Below are 20,392 nucleotides of genomic sequence, written 5' to 3'. Positions count from 1 at the left end.
ACACATACATACACTCTCATCCCTCAGCCCTCCTCTCCAGGGACAGGGCTCTTCACTGGGACAAAGGAATAGGACTGAAGATGAGTAAAACAGGAATAAAAGAGGAGTGGAAGCAACCCAGGCAAGATAAAGAGGGCAGAGCTTTAAGGAAGATGGATTAGGGAGAGACAAAGGCAGAAACTGGAGACGGGGCAGAGCAAGGGGCAAGGACAGGCTGAGCTTAGGGAGTGCCACCTTTTACCGTCTTCCTCCAGCCCCTCCAAGTCCCCAGACCTGTCTATAAGCTGTTAGATTGTTCTCTGCTTCCAGCCGAAGGTTAGTCTCATCCTGGAGCCTGAAGGGAAGGGAACACGCATTTATATAGTGCTTAGTATGTGCCGGGTGCTTTTTACAAATATCCTCACAACAACCCCGTGAAATGGATGCTATTATTATCACTCCTGTTTTTATAGTAAAGCAAACAGAGTCACATAATTAGAAAGTATCTGAGGTTGGATTTGAACTCAGGATTTGAAGTTTGTGATTTCAGGTCCGAGACTCTACCCCTCTATTTATGTAACATAGTGACCTCAAATTGCCCATGAGATATTTGAAAGCTACAAAGAGAAGAGTTGCAAGAATCCTCTGGGGTAAAAGAAAGTTAAGAAGAGGATAAAACCTTTGGTCTCGACACTGTGCTCCCACAAAACACACGTTGAAGAGAATCCTAGTCATAGGTTCTGTACACTGAAAGGGACCTTAGTTGTCAGCTGGTCCCATTTCTTCATTTGACAGATGAGAAAACGGAAGTCCAGAATGTGGGACTTGCCCCAAGTTATACAGCTCGTTAATGGATTATATTCACACATTATTCCACTAACCCATCTATATCTCTATACCCCATGATATAAACACATATAAAACACTCCCTCCCCTTTTTTTCCCTTCCTGCTCTCTCCAATAGTCCAGAAGGTTCCCAGTAGGAGGTTCTCTCTATTGCCCATACAACCTTGGACACCACAGGCCACCTGAGTACATGTCTATTAAGAGCCTGTGAGCAGATTGTCAACATGGTCCTGAAATGAGAACATTTCTAAATCTGGTTATCAGGCTGGCCCTACCGTATCCACTACTCAGACTCCTGCCGAGTATCTCAAAGCCCCATAGACTGGCTCCTTATCCCAGCTCATTCTTTGGATTGTCCATCTTATATTTTCCAATCTATCCAGGTAATCCTTGGTGATGCATGTATCTCTCCTCCATACTGAGAACATAGGGGATAGTTAGTCTCTCGTAGGGATAAATCAACGAATTGAATGGCCACCAGATTCTTAGAAGTGACCATGAAGAATAATGTGAACCACAGTCTCACACATATCCTGCCACCTCACTCTACCCTCACTCTTTAATCCTCTCCCTTCCTTACTCCCCAGCCTGTCCAAAACTCCTCCTCATTTCCAGGCTGCCTTCCTTAATTTTTCCTTCCATTCCCCAGGCATTTCCCTAACACTGATGCTCACAGCTTACCCAAGAGTTCATCCTTATCTATATTTTGGATGTACCTGGTCAGGTGATAGCTCCCCCCACTGGAGGGGGGTGTGTGTGTGTGTGTGTGTGTGTGTGTGTGTGTGTGTGTGTGTGTATCCTATGGACTCAGCACAGGATTTTACTCAGAGGGGTGAGTCAGAGAGAGATGAGCAGACTACTGAACTGAGCGACTAAAAGGCTCCCCAAGCCAGAGTCTGAAGAGCAATGACAGCAGTTTCGTATACACCCAGGCTCTAACTTTCTCGTTACCTCTGACTCTCATGTGCCTTTCTCCCTTGATTTCTATAGAGTCCCAAGTTCCTGAGAAGTCAAGCAAGATGCCCAGAGTAGCCCAGACACCCTGGCACTTGTCCTATACTCCTGCTCCACAGTGTGCCGCTGCTCCAAGAATCACATATTTTCCCAGGCAGAGAAAACTAAGAATGAAATGCTTTAGTGGATGGCAGATTTGAACTTGAGCTCTTCTCTCCCAACCTTTTCTAGCTTTAGCTTATCTCATTTTTCCCAGCCTCATAGTAGATCCAGGAAACAAGGACAACTCTTCTTAAATTGGGAAAACAGACCATAACATCCTAGATTAAGAGTGAGAAGGGGCCTCAGAGGTCTCTAATTTAGCCCTTTTATTTTGCCAAGGAGGAAACGATGTCAGAGAGGTTCTGACTTGCCCAGATACCCAGCACCTTACTACAGTATCACGCTTCAGAAGCGAGAACAACCGACCTATCAAAGTTACACTATGTCCTTCCCTCTCCCTCTCCCCTAGGACAGCCACCCACTCACTTCTGCCTCAGAGTGGCCAGATCTTCAGCCAGGTTATCTCTCTCGATCTCTAGCCGGGCACTGCTCGCAGTCAGCTGGTCCAGCTGGAGCCGGAGCCGATGAAGCTCAGCTTGGTAGACATCGGCAAGCTTGGTGGGCTCTTTTCCCCGAAGCTGATTGAGCTCCCCTGCCAGAACCTTGTTCTGTTGCTCCAGAAAACGCACCTTCTCGATGTAGCTGGCAAAGCGGTCATTGAGCTCCATCATCTCGGCCCGCTCGCTGGACCGTGTCTCTTTGAAGCTGGCATTGAGTGCCTCAGCCATTGAGAAGTCAACCCGGGTGGGAAGCGGAGGTGGCATTCTGCTCGGGGAGAGCCGGGCAACTGGAGCCAGGCGGCGGGTGCCCGGGAAGCGTACCACAACCTCGGAGGCGTAAGAGCGGCGGGCAGAGGAGGTGAAGCGCCGTCTGTCCATGTTGGCCCTGGCTCTGCCTGAAGCAGGGGGCCCCAAAGGGGCTTTATAGAAAGGCACATCCAGATCCGCCACCCGAGCTGTGGGGTTTTGGCACTGCCCATGTTTACTTTGGCACTGTCCCCTGGAAAGGGATGAGGCGCTGACCAAAGCCCCCCTAGGGGAGAGCCCTCTTTTCCCAGTCCCCCCCATCTCATTATTCTGCTGAAGGGAGCACAGAGAGAGAGAGAAAGGTCTCCCTGTGTTTTTGCTGGTGTTTGTATTCTCCGGGGAATTGGAATAAAATTGCTCTACTGTGACACACCTCATCATCCTTCCTACTCCAAACACCGGGCTTCTTGAGGACATTCCTTTTTCTGAACAGAGGCCAGGACGCTACTATTCCCCAGGACTTTCTTTCTATCCCCACTTCCCTCTATCCCAAAAGCTTTGGACATAGAGCTTGGTCAGGACCTATCAGTTTGGAAACCTGGATCCCAAAATCTCAAAATAGGAAGGAACCTTCAAGACCTTTTAATCCAACCAATCATTTTGGAGAAGAAGAAACTGAAGTCCAGAGAGGTCCTCAGTTACACCCAAGTTCACTCAAACACCTGGTAACAAAAATAGGGCTAGAACTCAGGCCCCTTTGACTTCTGTCCTAGCTCTCTCCATTTCTCAGGATCCTGGAACCTTGTCTTCCTTCTTGACAGAAAGGGAGAGGAATGACTTTGGGGGGTGGGGGGTGGAAGTTGGTCAAGTATGATCAAGGGGAAGATCTCAGACTCCCCTGGCCTTCTTGCATTGGATCCATGAGCCTCCCTTGACTGGGTAAGTCCCCTCACCAGAGGCCAGGACTGGACAGCTCCACAAAGCATTACAGATGGTCCCGCTGCTGTGCTGGGCTGAGCTGTCTCCCAGGGAGAGTTCCCAGGGTCCCTTCCCCAACACTCCATCCTCTCCCTCCACAAATATCTCACTGAAGATTTATAGCCCTTGAGTTCCCACACATTGAATCCTCTAGGTTCCCATGCAGAGGAGCTAGGGACTGGCACACTGGGAAATATGGAGATAGAGAGGAGGAGAACTTCAGGAACAACAAGTTAGCCCTTAAGGTAAACTTTGGCCTTGGTCCTCTCCCTGCCCTGGGACCCCTAGTTCCTGTCCTGTCTCCAGGCTGCAGTGTTCTTGCTTTGAAAACAGGTTTCAAGCTCCAGGCTCTGACTCCCTGGGCTTCTGAGATAGGCATCCCGCCCTGTGCAGCCCCCCTCTCCCGCACCCCACCCCTGCCCCCAATTATTCTCAGGCTGCTGATTTCTACTAGCCTGGGCACCGGCTGAAAGGATTCTTGTTCTGGGTTTGGGGTTTGGGAGGAGAAAAATGTCTTCTCTCCAGGAGGCAAGGCTGCTTTTATCCCAGAGACGCAAGACTGCCAAAGCAGGGTGCTGCCCAAGCCCTCGGCTCAATGGGCTTCTCGGAAAGAAGTGGAGTCAGGCTGATGAGCAGTAGGCAGTGGGCTCTATGCCCACCCTGGAGTCATTGTGCCTGTGCCAAGGTGAGTCATGCAGTGGGCAAAAGAGGCTGGGTAAGGGGAGAAGGGGCGGGGGAGCAGGAGGATGGAGACCAAAAGCTACAAGAGAAATCATCTCCAGAGAGAGGCCCCTGCTCTGCTTGCAGAGGGCTCACCCTCCCCAACTTTTTTCCACAAAGCCAACTTGACTTTCCCCACCAGAGTTTCTCTGAGAAACTCAGGGGAATCTTGAGTCTGTATCACAAAACCTTGTCTCCCATAAAACCTACAGGTGTCCATATCAATGGCATCAGCCTGTGCTGGGGTCAAATCTGAGGATTACCCCAAGTCCCCACGGGGAGGAAGAGCAAGATGTGTCCATGGTCTCAGAGCTTATGTTCCCCAAAGGTCTGGAGAACCCTGGGGTCAGGGCTCAAGAAAGGCCTAGGTTCCTTCTCCTCCCCTCCCAGGAAAAGGACTGCCTGGAAGGTATTAGGGAGTGAGCAGCACTGGGAAATTGGATTTCTAAGTCTCTGGGCTTTCTCATTATTTCTTAGAGAGAAACTGAGGACATTTTCAGTGAGATTCAGTAGATTATACTATATATACTCCTCTCACCAATACCCTGCCATTTACATCCAAAATAAAGCCCAATATCAAGATGATATCAAGTATAATCAAGAAGCATTTATTAAGTACCTACTGGGTACAGTACCAAGTACTATGCTAAGCACTGGGGTGACAAAGAATGGCAAAAGACAGTTCTGCCTCCAAGGAGCTCACATTCTAATGGGGCAAACAAAAGGTAAACATGTACGAGCAATATCTATCTGTCTGTCTGTCTATAAATATAGATATATTTATATATGTTATTTAACTTATATATAATAAATGTCTAATACTTAATACATAATGTATTTATACATATATATGTAATTAGATATGTTTTCACTGGATACATTCTGTGTTCCGATGTTCATCTCTTGATTTCCCTGGATTCCTTTAAATGTTAGAATCCCATTCCTCCAAGATGCCTTTCCCAGACCTCCCTAATTAATACTTCCTTTTGATTTATCATATATCTAGATTTAGATTGATCTGTCTGTCTATCTATTTACTTCTGGCTTTCTTGTTTATATACATATATATACACATATATATAATATCATATAATATATATTATATCTACCAGTCTATACATATATATTAATATATAACATATACTATATACCTATAAATATATAGACATATTTATTGATATAAATATATACTCTATAGACAGATACACATAAATATGTCTTCCTATCTATGAACACATATATACTTATAAATATATCTATAAAAAAAGGCAGAGACAGACAGAGAGAGAGAGAGAGAAAGGGAAGGAGGGAGGGAAGGAGGAAGGGAGGGAGAGAAGGAGACATGATAAATTAGAGGGAAGACACTAGCATTAAGGGGAATGTGGGAAAGGCTTCTTAGAGAAATGGGATTCTAGCTAACCTAAAGGAATCCAGGGAAGTCAGGAGGTGAACATCAGGACACAGAAGACACCCAGTGAAAATTCACAGAGTTGCACAGTAGAATGCCATGTTTGAGAAATAGCAAGGAAGCCAGTGGAAGGGAATAAGAATTCCCCCAAACAAGCTAGTTGCCCTTCTTAGTTTTGTAGTAATCGTGATGGATTAGTGACATAGGAAGAGCCTTAAGAAATCTCCTCTGCCTCTCACTGTCTTTCTGAATCACTGCTCGTCTGCCAATGACCCTGCCTTCTCACCACATCCAAGGGACAGCTCGGGGAGCAGCCTCCACTCTATCTATATTCTGTTACCACCTTCTATATAAAATATCACCAAAACAGACAGATTTGACTCTGAGATGCATCCCAAACTACATCTGGGGGCTCTCAACTTTACCTGGCCACTCTCCTTCAAATTGTCCCCGGCCTTCCAACTTGGATCTTTTCCTGACAATATTCTCATTTCATCCATTCTCTCTATAGTCTAGAACTCCAGCCTCCTGAACATCAGGTCAGCAAGGGTAGGATCATGGAGGAAGACGGTAGTTAGCCAAGGTTAGCAAAGGTTTGGACACTTAGTTATACACACACACACACACACACACACACACACACACACACACACACTCTCTCACACACACACACACACATATATATATATACACATACACACACATAATATTAGAAGTGGAAGGCACCTTAGAGATCATTTAACTCAGGCATACACTTAATAAATGCTTGTTGATTTACTGACATCTTCTTCAACCCTCTCATTTAAAAAATAAAAAACACCTGGGACTTAAGGATATTGTCATAGCACACTGGAAAGATCTCTGGCTCTGGAATCAGAGGACCCAAGTTCAAATTCTGCCGATGGCACTTATTTGTGTAACTATAGGGGAATCAAGGTTTCTTCTTCTGTATAATGAGGATCTTGGACTAGATGACCTCTTGAGAGTTTTTCCAACTTTAGACTTATAATCCAAGTGAGCTGTCCCCTTGAAGAGGCAAAGAACTCAATAGAGCTTGACTGCCTGTAGGCTATAAAGGGTCCACAGGTTCTGTTGGGAGGAGAATGAGTAGGGAAGTGCAGAAGCTGTCAGCCTGGCCCCTTAGAAGCCTGACTCTAGAGCCAATCTCCTGGCCAGACACTGACTGAGAGTGAAATATCTAGTTGGCAGCTAGATGGCAGTGCCCAGCTGCCCAGACCAGAGTTCTAGCTTAGAGAAAACATCCTTTTTTTCTTAAGGTGAGATTTTATTTTATTTTTAGATTATACGTGTACATTCATTTTTACATATGTACATATGAGTCATGTTGGGAGAGAAGAATCAGGACAAATTTAAAAAAAACCATGTGAAAAAAAACAGAAGGGGAAAAAAGGTAAAAATAGCATGCATTGATCCACATTCAGTCTCCATAATTCTCTCTGAATGAGGATGGCATTTTCCATCCAAAGTTTATTGGGATTGCCTTAGATCACTGAATTGCTGAGAACCAAGAGAGGAAACATCCTTAAACAAAACCCATTTCACCCTTTACAGTAAGTAGCTTCTCAGTTCCTGACTCCAAAGGGGTTTATTCCTTGTCTTTATCACCAAATGCACTTCCACCTGATGTCTTCCTGTTTTCAACAACCTAGTCTATCCTCAGAGGAAGGGGATCTGCTACCACTGAACACTGGAAAAAATGTATTTGGAGTCAAAACGACCTGAATTCAAGTCTTTTCTCTGACATGTGACTCCAAAGCAAGTCACTTAACTTCTTGGTGACCTACGTAATGAAGATATGTGGCTGCAAATATTTATTGGTAAAAGAGGTTTTGCCAAGAATTCCCTATACCCACAAGATCAGAGATCTGGATATTATTTTATATTAAATATATCACATATTAAATGATTACTTATTTACTAACCTTTTTAAATTTTGATTTCAAAATCCTTTCCTTCCCTCCTACCCACACTCTCATTCACTGAGAAGGCAAGCAATATAATATTAATTATACAAGTGAAATCACAGAAAACGATTTCCATATTAACAATATTAAAAAAAAGACAAAAAAATTTAAATGAGAAAATTATACTTCAGTTTGCACTCCAAGTATAAACTTCTCTCTCTCTGGAGGTGAATAGCATTTTTACGTCATAAGTCTCTTGGAATCATCTTATTGATCAGAATTGCCAAGTCTTTCACAGCTGATCATCATTACTGCATTGCTGTTACTATACACAATGATGTCCTGGTTTTTCTCATTTTACTTGGCATTAGTTCATATATTTCTTGCCATGTTTTTTCTGAAACTACCCCCCCTTCATCACAATCATATGCTATAATTTGTTCAGCTATTCCTCAATCAATAGTCATCCCTTTAATTTGTAATTCTTTGCCACCACAGAAAGAGCTGCTGTGATATTTTTATATACCTAGATCATTTTCCTTTCCTTTTGATCTCTATGGGATATAGTAGTGGTACTGTTCAGCCAAAGGGTATATACAATTTTATCATCCTTTGGGCATTGTCCAAATTGTTCTCCAGAATAATTGGAACAGTTCACAATTAAATTAATAATGCATTAGTATACCTGTTTTCCCCATCCCCTCCAGCATTTCTCATTTCTCATAGATGTGAGGTTTTAATTTGCACTTCTTTAATCAATAGTAATACAGAGAATTTTTATATGAGAATAGATAATTTTGATTTCTTCTTCTGAAAACTGCCCATTCATATTCTTTGACCCTTTATCAATTGGGCAATGGCTCTTATTTTTACAACTTTGACTCAGTTCTCTATGAGAAACTTCTTGTAATATTTTTATATTACATCATCATCTGTGGTACCTTTTAGCAAAATGTAGTTTCCCTAATTATCTCTTTCAGTTAAATCTATTTTTACTTTTGCTTTGTCTGAGATCATGATTGCTATTCCTGTCTTATTTTTCTTCAGCTAAAACACATTAGATTCTGCTCCATTCCTTTAACTGTGTGTGTGTGTTTTCTGTTTCAATTGCATCTTGGAAACAACATAATATTGTATTCTAACTTCTAAAAGTTATTGCTATCTGCTTCTGTTTTATGAGTAAGCTCATCTCACTCATAGTTAAAGTAATGAAAACTGTATTTTCTCCATTCCATTTTCTTCTATTTTTTCTTCTTTCTTTTTTTATCCTATGTCTGACTAATTTTTGTGTGTATGTCTGACTATTGCTTCCTTAATCCACTCTGCCTTTTATCATCTTTCCACTTACTCCCATGTGTATATACATGTATGCATGTGTGGGTGTGTATGTTCTTCCCTCTTTGAACCAATTCCAGTAAGGTTCAAGCATTGCACATCCTTTCATTTCCCCCTTCACTATAAATATTTTTCCTTGCACACTTTTTTAATATAAGAAAAATTTCCCTATTCAGCCTCTTTTCCCCCTTGTCACCTTCCATCTTGCTCACTCTTTCACTTTTTAAAAAAATCATCTCAACATAATTGATATATCCCCATTGCCCTCTGTTTATATAGACTCCTTCTAACTGCCTTAATAATGATAAAGTTCTTAGGAAAATACATGTATCATCTTCCTACATAGGAATATAGACAGTTTAATTTTATTGAGTCCCTTACGATTACTCTTTCATGTTTATCTTTTCATGCTCTTCCTGAGTTTTGTGTTTGAATGTCAAATTTTCTATTCAGCTCTGATCTTTTCATCAGGAATACTTGATAGTCTTCTATTTCATTAAATATTAATTTCCCTTTGAAATGATTACACTCAGTTTTGCTAGGTAGATTATTCTTGTTTGTAATCCTGCTTCCTTTGCTTTCTGGAATACTATTCCAAGCCCTTTTCTTGAATGTGGAAACTGCTGAATCTCTTCTTTGATCCTGACTATGATGCCATGTTATTTGAATTGTTTCTATCTGGCTACTTGAAATATTTTCTTTTTTACTTGAGAGCTCTAGAATTTGCTATAATATTTCTGGAAGTTTTCATTCTGGAATCTCTTTTAGGACGTGATTGGTGGATTCTTTCAATTTATATTTCACTCTCTACTTCTAAGATATCGGGGCAGTTTTCCTTGATAATTTCTTGACATATGATGTCTAGACCTTTTCTTTGAGCATAACTTTCACCAATAATTTTTTTAAGCTGAGGCAATTGGAATTAAGTGACTTGCCCAGGGTCACGTCTCTAGATAATGTTGTGTCTAAGGCCAGATTTGAACTCAGGTCTTCCTGACTTCAGGACTGATACTCTACTCCTAAGCTACCTCTACTAGATCTATTTTCTAGGTCAACTGTTTTTCCAATTAAATATTTCACAATTTCTTCAATTTTTTCATTCTTTTGACTTAATGTTATTTTTTTTTGATGTCTCATGGAGTCAGTAGCTCTATCTTACCCAAATTAATTTTTAAAGAACTATTTTCTTCAGTATCTTTTTTTTTTGTATCTTTTTTCCTATTTGACCAGTTTTGCTTTTTTTTAAGGAGTTCTTTTCTTCAGTAAATTTTTGTAAGCACCTTTTGTCCAATTCTGTTTTTAAAGGTATTGTTTCTTCAATATTTTTGGTGTCTCCTTTATCAAACTATTAATTTTCTTTTCATAATTTTCTAAATTTTCTTCCACTATTCTAATTTATTTATTTAACTCATGAATTCTTGTTGAGCTTGGGTCCAATTAGCACTTTTGAGGGGTTTTGGAAGCTGTTTTCACATTGTTCTATTTTTTCTGAGTTTATGTATCCATCTTCCCTACTATTTTAGTTATTTTTTAATTAATTTTTTTGATATTATTGTTTGCTCATTTTTCCAGACTATCTCTTGACTCGAAGTTTTGGGGTTCTGTTACCTGGGAGTGGGGAGATATTGTGCCAAGCTTCAATTCTGAGAGTCTGCAAGTTTTTGGTGCTTCTAAGGTGATGTGATTCTAGAAATATGGTCATTGCTCTTCCGATCTGTGTTCTGGTCTTTACCCAGGAAGGACCTCTGATCCACTGCATCCCAAAGTTCTAGCACTCTCTTCTGCTTTGGAACTGTGTCTAGGCATCTCCTCCTTTGTGACCAACCACCAGTGTCCCTCTCTGCCCCTGGAACTCTGGGGAATGTTGAGAGAATTCAGTTGGATGGCCACTATCTTGGTTCTGCCAATCCCCTGAAATCCTTTCATGAGGTCTGTGAAGTCAAAACTATTTTTATAATACTGAGGCATTTCAATTTCTAACATAATAAATATTGATATATGTAACCCACATAAACAGGGGTTCTAAGCTTTATAAGCATGTAAAGGGGATCCTGAGATTAAAAAGTTTGAAAATTGATGTATATGTAAACACCTATTTTTTGGCATTTAAGTTCAGAATATAATTTTTTAAAAACATTAATAAGTAGCATTTATATTTTATGTAGAGGTTTACAAAGTGCTTCATAAATATTGCCTCACTTGATCCTCAACACAAACTTAGAAGGTAGGTATTATTGTTCCCATTTTACAGATGAGGAAACTGAGACAACAGCAGTTAAGTGATTTGCTGCTGAAATCACAGAACTGGTGAGTGCCTATGGCTGATTTTGAACTCTCTTCTTTCTAACTTCAAGCCTAAGGCTCTAGCCACTGTCCCACCTAACTGCCTCATGAATGTAAATTGTTATTTTGATCATGACTTCTTCCCATTCTATACGTGTGCAGTTGACTGAACTTGTGTGGGACTTTACATTTATTCCTATTAAATATAAACTTGTAGAATTGAATCATCATTTTAATTTGTTAAGATCTTAAATTTCAAGTGGTCAGAGGATTTGAACAATTTTTAGATGAAGAAATTTCTTTTTTATTAATTTTATAATTATAACTTTTTTGACAGTACATATGCATAGGTAATTTTTTATAACATTATCCCTTGTACTCCCTTCTGTTCTGAATTTTTCCCCTCCTTTCCTCTACCCCCACCCCTAGATGGCAGGCTTTCCCATACATATTAAATATGTTATAGTATAACCTAGATACAATATATATGTCCAGAACAGAATTTTGTTGTTGTTGTTGTTGCAAAGGAAGAATTGGATTAGGAAGGTAAAAATAACTGAAATGCCTCAGTATTATAAAAATAGTTTTGACTTCACAGACCTCATGAAAGGATTTCAGGGGATTGGCAGAACCAAAAATAAAGGAGAAAAACAAAAAATGCTCACAGTTTACACTCATTTCCCAGTGTTCCTTTTCTGGGTGTAGCTGATTCTGTCCATCATTGATCAATTGGAATTGGATTAGCTCTTCTCTATGTTGAAGATATCCACTTCCATCAGCATACATCCTCATACAGTATCATTGTTGAAGTGTATAATGATCCCCTAGTTCTGCTCGTTTCACTTAGCATCAGTTGATGTAAGTCTCTCCAAACCTCTCTGTATTCCTCCTGTTGGTCGTTTCTTACAGAACAATAATATTCCATAACATTCATATACCATAATTTACCCAACCATTCTCCAATTGATGGACATCCATTCATTTTCCAGTTTCTAGCCACTACAAAAAGAGCTGCCACAAACATTTTGGCACAAACAGGTCCCTTTTCCTTCTTTAGTATTTCCTTGGGATATAAGCCCAGTAGTAGTATGGCTGCGTCAAAGGGTATGCACATTTTGATAACTTTTTGGGCATAATTCCAGATTGCTCTCCAGAATGGTTGGATTCTTTCACAACTCCACCAACAATGCATCGGTGTCCCAGTTTTCCCACAGCCCCTCCAACATTCATCATTATTTGTTCCTGTCATCTTAACCAATCTGACAGGTGTGTAATGATATCTCAGAGTTGTCTTAATTTGCATTTCTCTGATCAATAGTGATTTGGAACACTCTTTCATATGAGTGGAAATAGTTTCAATTTCATCATCTGAAAATTGTCTGTTCATATCCTTTGACCATTTATCAATTGGAGAATGGCTTGATTTCTTATAAATTAAAGTCAATTCTCTGTATATTTTGGAGATGAGGCCTTTATCAGAACCTTTAACTGTAAAAATGTTTTCCCAATTTGTTACTTCTCTTCTAATCTTGTTTGCATTAGTTTTGTTTGTGCAGAAACTTTTTAATTTGGTGTAATCAAAATGTTCTATTTTGTGATCAATAATGGTCTCTAGTTCTCCCTTGGACACAAACTCCTTCCTCCTCCACAAGTCTGAGAAGTAGACTATCCCATGTTCCTCCAATTTATTTATGATTTCATTCTTTATGCCTAAATCTTGGACCCATTTTGATCTTATCTTAGTATGTGGTGTTAAATGTGGGTCCATGCCTAGTTTCTGCCATACTAATTTTCTGGAAAACAATTTAGAACAAAAGGGTTATAAAACTGTGCATACTCTTTGATTCAGCAGTGTCACTTTGGGTCTGTATCCCCAAAAGATCAGAAAAGAGGAAAAAGAATCTACATGTGAATGTTTATAGCATCTCTTTTTGTGGTGGCAAAGAATTGTAAATTAAATGCCTGTCGTTTAGGGAATGGCTGAAATAAGTTATGGTACATGAATATAATGGAATATTACTCTTTTATAAGAAATGATTAGCGGGCTGATTTCAGAAAAGCCTTGAAAGACTTACATGAACTAATGCTGAATGAAGTGAGCAGAACCAAGAAAACATTGTACATAGTGACAAGATTATGTGATGGTCAACTATGATAGACTTAGCTCTTCTCAGAAATACAGTGATCCAAGAAGTTCCAATAGATTTGGCATGGAAAATGCCATCTTCATCCAGAGAGAAAATTATGGAGACCAAATGTGGATCAAATAATAATAGTATTTTCATCTTTTTTTTGGTTATTTGCTTTTTCTTTCTCATGGTTCCCCCCCCCTCTTTTAGGCTGCTTTTTTCTTGCACAACGTGACAAAAATGAAAATGTTTAAAAGTATTGTACATGTATAACATTTCAGATTACTTGCTATCTTGGGGAGAGGGGAGGGAAGGAAGGGAAAAAGAAAAAAATTAGAACAAAAAATCTTACAAAAATGAATGTTGAAAACTATATATATATATTTGGAAAAAAATAAAATACTATTGAGAGAATATATATATATATATATATATATATATATATATATATATATATATATATATATATGTAAAGCTTGCTGCCTTCCTTTCCCATTAAGAAATAATCAGGAGTTTAGCTTTAATCTGAAATTTACATCCCCATGACTAATAATACAGGAGGCAGAGAGACATAATTTTAATTCAATAATCTCTTCTCTAAGGAGAGAAGAATAGTTAACCTCTACCTTCCACCTCTGGCTTCTCCTCCTGATAAGAACTAAAGTCTCCTTTGTAGAAGTGAAGGAGTGGGAAGGAAGAGATGATAGAGATATTTCTATCCTGGTCTCTCTGTGTGCTACACGCTGGAAACAGCTCATTATTTTAAATTCCAAATCTTATTTCTCTAATTTTTCTAATCAACCAATTTTGTAACTTCAGAATCACCCTGGATTCTTTTGATTAAATTATAACCTCCTGGAGGACAGATCTATTTTGCTTTTCCTTAGTATAGAAACTTATACATAGTAGACATTTAAGAAATGCCTGTTGTTGACTTTTATGGAAATGTTTTGCATAACTTCACATTTGGTCTCTTGATTACAAGTGAAAAGAAGGGAAAGAACCTAGAATTCACACATACAAAAAAATTATTTCCCCCCCCCCAGGCAATTGGGGTGAAGTGACTTGCCTAGGGTCACACAGCTAGGAAGTGTAGAACTCAAAAATTTAAGACAAATGTAAACAAAAATTTGTTTTAGATATAACTGAGGGAAAATATTAAATAAATCAGATATCAGAAATTTCTGTTGTTGATTGATTCCCTTTCTCAACTAAAGTAGTCATCACCCCAATTGGGCCCGATTCTATCCCTAGATTATTGCATCAGCCTCCTACTTGGTTTCCCTTCAAATCTTTTCCCTCTCCAATTCATCTCTTCCACAACTGCCAAACTGAAGTATATTTAAAGCCCAGATCTGACCAATAGATGCTTGTTGGCTGATTGATATATTCTCTTGCTTAAAAATCTCACTGAATTGCCTCTGCCTGTGGGATAAAAGAGAAATGCCTTAGCTCAGCATTTAAAGTTCTCTGCAGTTTGACTCCAATCCTCATCTTTCTAATCTTATTTTGTTCTATTTATGCTTATTTTATCTCCTTCACTTACTCTTTATTCAAGCCAGACTGAACTATTAGCTGTTTTCTAAATTTCCATTCAGCTTTTATCTCTATTTCCATTTATTTGCACAAGCCATTCCTGGGCTACAAATACAGTATCTCCTCAACTCTGCCTCTCGGGATCCTTGTCTTCCTTTGAAGGCTCAACTCAGAAGCTACTTCCTGTGTAAGGCCAGTCTCTCCAGTGTTGGTATTCTTCCCCATATCAGGATTTTCTTGTATTGACATATATAGAATGTACTTTCTCCTCACCCTGCAGAATGTGAGCTCCTACCTACATGGTGGCACACTCTTGTCCCTTACAATAAACAATTCTTATTTTTCTTTTTTAAAATTTTTGGGGGGCTAGGGCAATGGGGTTAAGTGACTTGCCCAGGGTCACACAGCTGGGAAGTGTTAGGTCCTCCTGACTTCAGGGCTGGTGCTCTATCCACTGCACCACCTCGCTGCCCCTAGGCACATCTTTTTAAGGGCCATAAATCCTTGAGGGGAAAGATTTTATCTTTGTACTTCCAATGCCTTGGATAAAACAGACGCGAGTTGAATAGAATTGAGTCATTTACAAATTGGATGAGCATGCTTCCCCAGCCTTCATGTGTGACTGGCAGTGTCAAAGGCTGATCCCTCTATCTCCCTCACCTGATCTGATTCTTATCAACCAATGATTCACCACTCCAGTTCTATTGTTCAACTAATTCTGAAATCCCCTAATTATGTTATTACCTGACTACATATCTTCAACTTGTCCACGCAGACACCCGGGAGATTCTGCCGAATGCTTTGCAGACACTTAGGTGTGCTGGCCTGGTGATATCCTTGGGGACCCACGTTATCCTTTCCCCCTTCCAGTTCCTGCGGGCCTTTTCCCGCTCTCCTCATCTGGCTTATTTTGCCCTTTCACCCCCCAGGACCTGATGTCTAGAGCCCCCTGAGCCCAAGACTGCTGTTCTCAAGAGCACGGCCTATTGGCCTGGGGTCTCTCCGAGGGAAGGACTCGCTTCACTGGGGGCTCCCTGATGGGAGTCTCTCCCTTACACAGCAGACTGTCGCGGAGCTCCCGGGAGCTCTCCTAGGTCCCGGCAGTCCGCCGGAGCAAGGACTGGTTCTCTAACCCCAAGGCTTGTTGGTGAGGGGACCGGGTCTTTCCCCTCTGGATTCCCATCCCCTGCTCGTGGTTCCCGGCACAAGGTCATTTTATCTCGTTTCCAGAGGCTGCCCCGAACTTCCCGCGGAGCTTGTCGGGGAAGAAGGGCTCAAGAGAAGATGAGAACAGGACTTGTTCCTCTTGCTTTCTCTCTAACTCTCCCTGAGCTAATTAAAGACATAAGCTCAGCTTCCTCCGTAGGTCCCCAAGGGTGGCAGAGGGGGACAGAAATGCGGGGGAGCTGGACTGGAGGGGGGCAGGGCGCCACGGGGGGTTAATAAACTCAGACTTTTCCCACCCCCAATCCAAAACCTTTGACCTGCGCTCAGTTTTTAAATTGCTTCTCTCCCCCTCTCTTCGCCAGCCACTGGCCCCCTCCCTTCCTCACCAGAGAGGGGGAGAGGTGCGGGGGCCAGATGTGCGCTGGCGGGGGAAGAACGGCGGTCACAGCAGCAGCGGCGGCAGCCTGCGTGTTATTTCCAACCCAGCAGCTCTCCAAATTAACAGGAAGGAGCGAGCGGGGAACTTAGTGCCAGGGGGTGAGCAAGGGAGGGAGGTCTCCGGGGTGAACTGGAAAAAAGCTTCTGTACGTCTTCCCAGAGAGGCTTCCTGGGATCTTCGCTCTCGCGCCCGCCCGCCCTAGGGATAGACTCGGCTTCCCAGAAGGCGGGTCCCCGAAGCCCGGACACGCCAGCCGGCTTCTTCCATCTCCTCCCGCCCCCTCCCTTCCCCTTGCCTCCTGCTCAGCCTGGACCTCCCAGCGGGTGGAGGGGGAGATGCGGAGATCCTTCAGCATCCACCAGCAGCAGCTTCAGAGCACAGCAGAAAGGAGCACTCCTTGAGGAATGGGATGTCTAGAGGAGGGGTCAGGGAAGAGGGTTGACTGGGAATCGGGACTCCTGAGCTTATGTCAATCCAATAAGGCTTCCGCAATCTCCTTCATCCCCCCAGTGAGAGTAGAGCTCCTTGCTGGGTACGATAATGGGACTTTAGAGCTGGAGGGGATTTTAAAAGATCACCTAGTTCAGTCTTCTCAGGAAGTTGAGATCTAGAGAAAGGAATGATGCTCAAATTAGAATGGCGGCGCAAGGAAGTAAATCCCAGGGTCTTCTGCTTTCCAATCTAGTTTTTTTCCCATAATAGACAAGCTTGATTGCCTACGATGTTCCAGGCTTTCAGCCAGGCTGCACAGTGGTTAGAGCACTCATTGGGCTTGGACTCAGGAAGACTCATTTTCAAGAGCAGCCTTCACTCACTAGCTGTGTGATCTGGGCCAGTCACCTAACCCCGTTTGCCTCAGTTCCCTCATGTGTAAAATGAGCTGGAGGAGGAAAGGGACAACAACTCCAGTGCCTCTGCTCAGAACACCCAAAATGGGGTCAGAAAGATTTAGAAATGACTTAACTACAAAGTACCAGGCACTGTGCTAGCACCTGGAGGGAAAAGGCCCAACATAAGGCTGTCCCTAATCTCAAGCAGCTTCCATTGGAGATCTTCAGAGGGAGGGTACAACATGAACATAGGAAAGCAGTGCAAAGGACTTTCCTCTGGGGATGAGGGGAAAGGAGGCAATTTACTGGAATAGGAATTTATTGAGTAGGGGAATGACAGGTCAGATTCTTGGTATGAGAATGTCAATTTGTCAGCTATGTGGAGAATGCAGTGGAAAGGGAAGAGACTGAAGACAGACAAAACAGTTAGAAAGATACTAAAATAGTCCAAGCAAGAAGTGATAAGGGGCTGCACAAGAACAGGGGCTCTATGTGAGGAGAGAGGCAAGATACGTGTGGAGTAGTGTGACAAGCCTTGTCCACTCTGGATGTGAGAAATAAAGAGGGAAGAGCAGAGGCTGTTAACGTGGCTACCTGGAAGGATGGTGGTGCACTCCACTGAAATAGGGAATTTAGGAAGGATGGATTAGAGAGCTTTCTCCAGAAAAGAGAAGGCACAGAGCTACTCAGAAGAGGGAGTCATTATGCTGTGATGAAGGAAATGATCTCTACAAAAGCTCCAAGGTGGGAGGCAACAGGATTAGATGAGGACGTGGGATGAGAGAGGGCAACTTTGCCCAACTGGGGCACCAGTGAATGGACTGAGGCACCAATCAACAGATCTCACAGATGACTCTTTTTGTGTGAGAACAATCCAATCTTGGAGCCTCAGAGCTACCCACAGATGTCACTGCTGGAACTCTGCTGTCAACACAATGCCTGCTTTGCACTTGCTCCCCTTGGCCCCTTGCTCTCTTTCTGTGAGACTCTGCAACCAGCCAGACTTAGTGGCACCCCTCACCAAGTACATTGGGAGGTAGGGGCCTGTGGAAAAAAGGCCTAGCATTGAAATCAAAGGACAAAAAAAAAGTTCATTTGTAAAGAATATTAACACTTTTTGATTACCAAGAGCAAAGCGATGGCAGAGCTGCTGCTTCAGGATTCTGATCCTCCTTCCAGCCCAGCTGACTTGTGTCCCCTCTCCCACCTCACCCTACCAGTCTCAGCCCACTCTATTCCACTAATGCTAATTTCTGGCCAGATGTTCTGCCATTTACACCACTGGTGAACAGCCCTTACAATAAAGTTTCATTAAGACTAATGGGGTAATCGAAGAGGAAAAGCACTGGCCTTTTTGAAAGAAATGAAATTTTATTAGTTTCAAGTGCAAACAGTAACTGGAACTAATGGCTAACAAAAAGCTGCCAAATGGAAGAAAGCCCAAATAAATAGCTCATTTGAAATAGCATTATTTGCATACTAACAATGTCCTGAAAAATCTTTTTGGTTTTATTAAACAGGTTAAATATACCTCTTGGAATAGTGTTTGTACCATGAATTTGCTAAACAAGTCCTTTCTCCATGAAAGAACAAAGGTGAGCTTCATTCCAGGTCTGGTTGAATGACCACAAATTTTCAGTCAGCTCAGTCCATATAAATGAATTTTAACTAAACTGAATTAGCTGGATTTGTTTTTAGTCTGCACTTCCTTGTTCTAGTGGGAGACCCTATCATTATGTACAAGTTTTAGCAAACATAACCTAGAGAGTCACTGTAACCAGAATAGCCAGGCACTTAATAATTATTAACTAAAGGAATAAAGAAGGGTGTTTAAGCCTTGGAGTCTATTAGCAGGGCTGAATTAGTTGTGTATTTTGCTTTTTAACCTAGTCCTATATTCTTCAAAAGAGGTAAACTCCAAGTTTATGCAGTTTTCCTCAATCTCACAAAAAGCAATCAGGGAGAAAAGTGTAAATTGGCCTGGAAGGGACTCAGGGAGAGAGCATGAAGACAAAAAGGCAAATATTTCCACAGCCCAAGAATTCAGGAAGAGTTGAAAGAGCTGGAAGAAGCCCGAAAACTCTTTTTTCCAATCACTTCACTTTACAGATGAGGAAATAGATCGAGAGCAGGGAACAAGTTTACCTTGCTTCTAAGTGGCAAATGGTTTTTGTTTTGTTTTTAATTTCTAAATTTCTCCATATAATTTTAATTAAATTTAAATTTCTGTATATATTCATTTTTTTTCCCTGAGGCTAGGGTTAAGTGACTTGCCCAGGGTCACACAGCTAGGAAGTGTTAAGTGTCTAGAGACCAAATTTGAACTCGGGTCCTCCTGAATTCAGGGCCGGTGCTCTATTCACTGCACCACCTAGCTCCCCCCCCCCCCCCCCCCCCGTATAAATTCTTTTAAAAATATGTCCACATAATTATTTTTTGTTTATCCTTCACTTTTTAAGAGGATGAATGGCATCCCTGTCCCCATTACCAACCTCTCTTCCAGTGTGATCTGAAGTTCAGTAGCAGGAGAAAAATCAAGGCAATAGTTTTGGCATGGGATACAATGGATGACCTTGATGATTTCAACCCATCAGTCTCCTTCATAGCTGTTGGAACAAATTTTCCTCATCCACCCATTCTGCCAAGGAAAGTCTTCACAGCTTCAGGTGTGTATTCTCCTAACTCACTGATGAGTTTGAGGCCTAATCCATCTGCTGAGGCATTTTACAGGCCACTGTCTATGCTGTTTTTCTTGGAGTCACAGTGAGTGCCAGGTGAAACCAAAGGTAGCTGAGTAGCCCTGAGAACTCCGCAAAGCCTTAAACCAGGGGTGATAGTTCTCCCCAAACATGCCACATAACCATAATTGGTACAATGTTAAGATTGAAATTTCCTCTATTCCACACAGCTGTTTTCTGTGACTCACAGGCTGTTACCTTGAAGCACTGAGCCTACATGATCTTCTATGATCACACAATTACTTGTGACAGAGGCAGGATTGGAATTCAAGATTTT

At 41.7% G+C, this 20,392-nt stretch overlaps 1 protein-coding gene and 1 long non-coding RNA gene across 2 annotated transcripts in view; both read right to left on the bottom strand.

Moving 5' to 3' along the window:
• GFAP (glial fibrillary acidic protein) overlaps window positions 1–2,911 on the bottom strand; it is a 12,660-nt gene extending 9,749 nt beyond the window's left edge. Inside the window, 2 exon segments of the mRNA XM_074261053.1 lie at window positions 274–334; window positions 2,308–2,911. Coding sequence (XP_074117154.1) covers window positions 274–334; window positions 2,308–2,759 — 513 coding nt within the window. The 5' untranslated portion in view covers window positions 2,760–2,911.
• Window positions 2,912–14,731: 11,820 nt separating this feature from the next.
• On the bottom strand, window positions 14,732–20,324 carry LOC141538959 (uncharacterized). The gene is made up of 5 exons (XR_012481164.1): window positions 19,870–20,324; window positions 17,126–17,154; window positions 16,495–16,960; window positions 15,686–16,273; window positions 14,732–14,830 (listed from the first exon to the last, which is right to left on the bottom strand). It is a non-coding gene; the product is annotated as an uncharacterized LOC141538959 (long non-coding RNA).
• Window positions 20,325–20,392: the final 68 nt, after the last annotated feature.

The sequence above is a fragment of the Sminthopsis crassicaudata genome, chromosome 4, assembly GCF_048593235.1.
Source record: "Sminthopsis crassicaudata isolate SCR6 chromosome 4, ASM4859323v1, whole genome shotgun sequence".
In the NCBI taxonomy this organism is placed as follows: domain Eukaryota; kingdom Metazoa; phylum Chordata; class Mammalia; order Dasyuromorphia; family Dasyuridae; genus Sminthopsis; species Sminthopsis crassicaudata.
The sequence above is the reverse complement of the archived record's forward strand: the minus strand, read 5'-3'. Positions and strand labels throughout refer to the sequence as shown.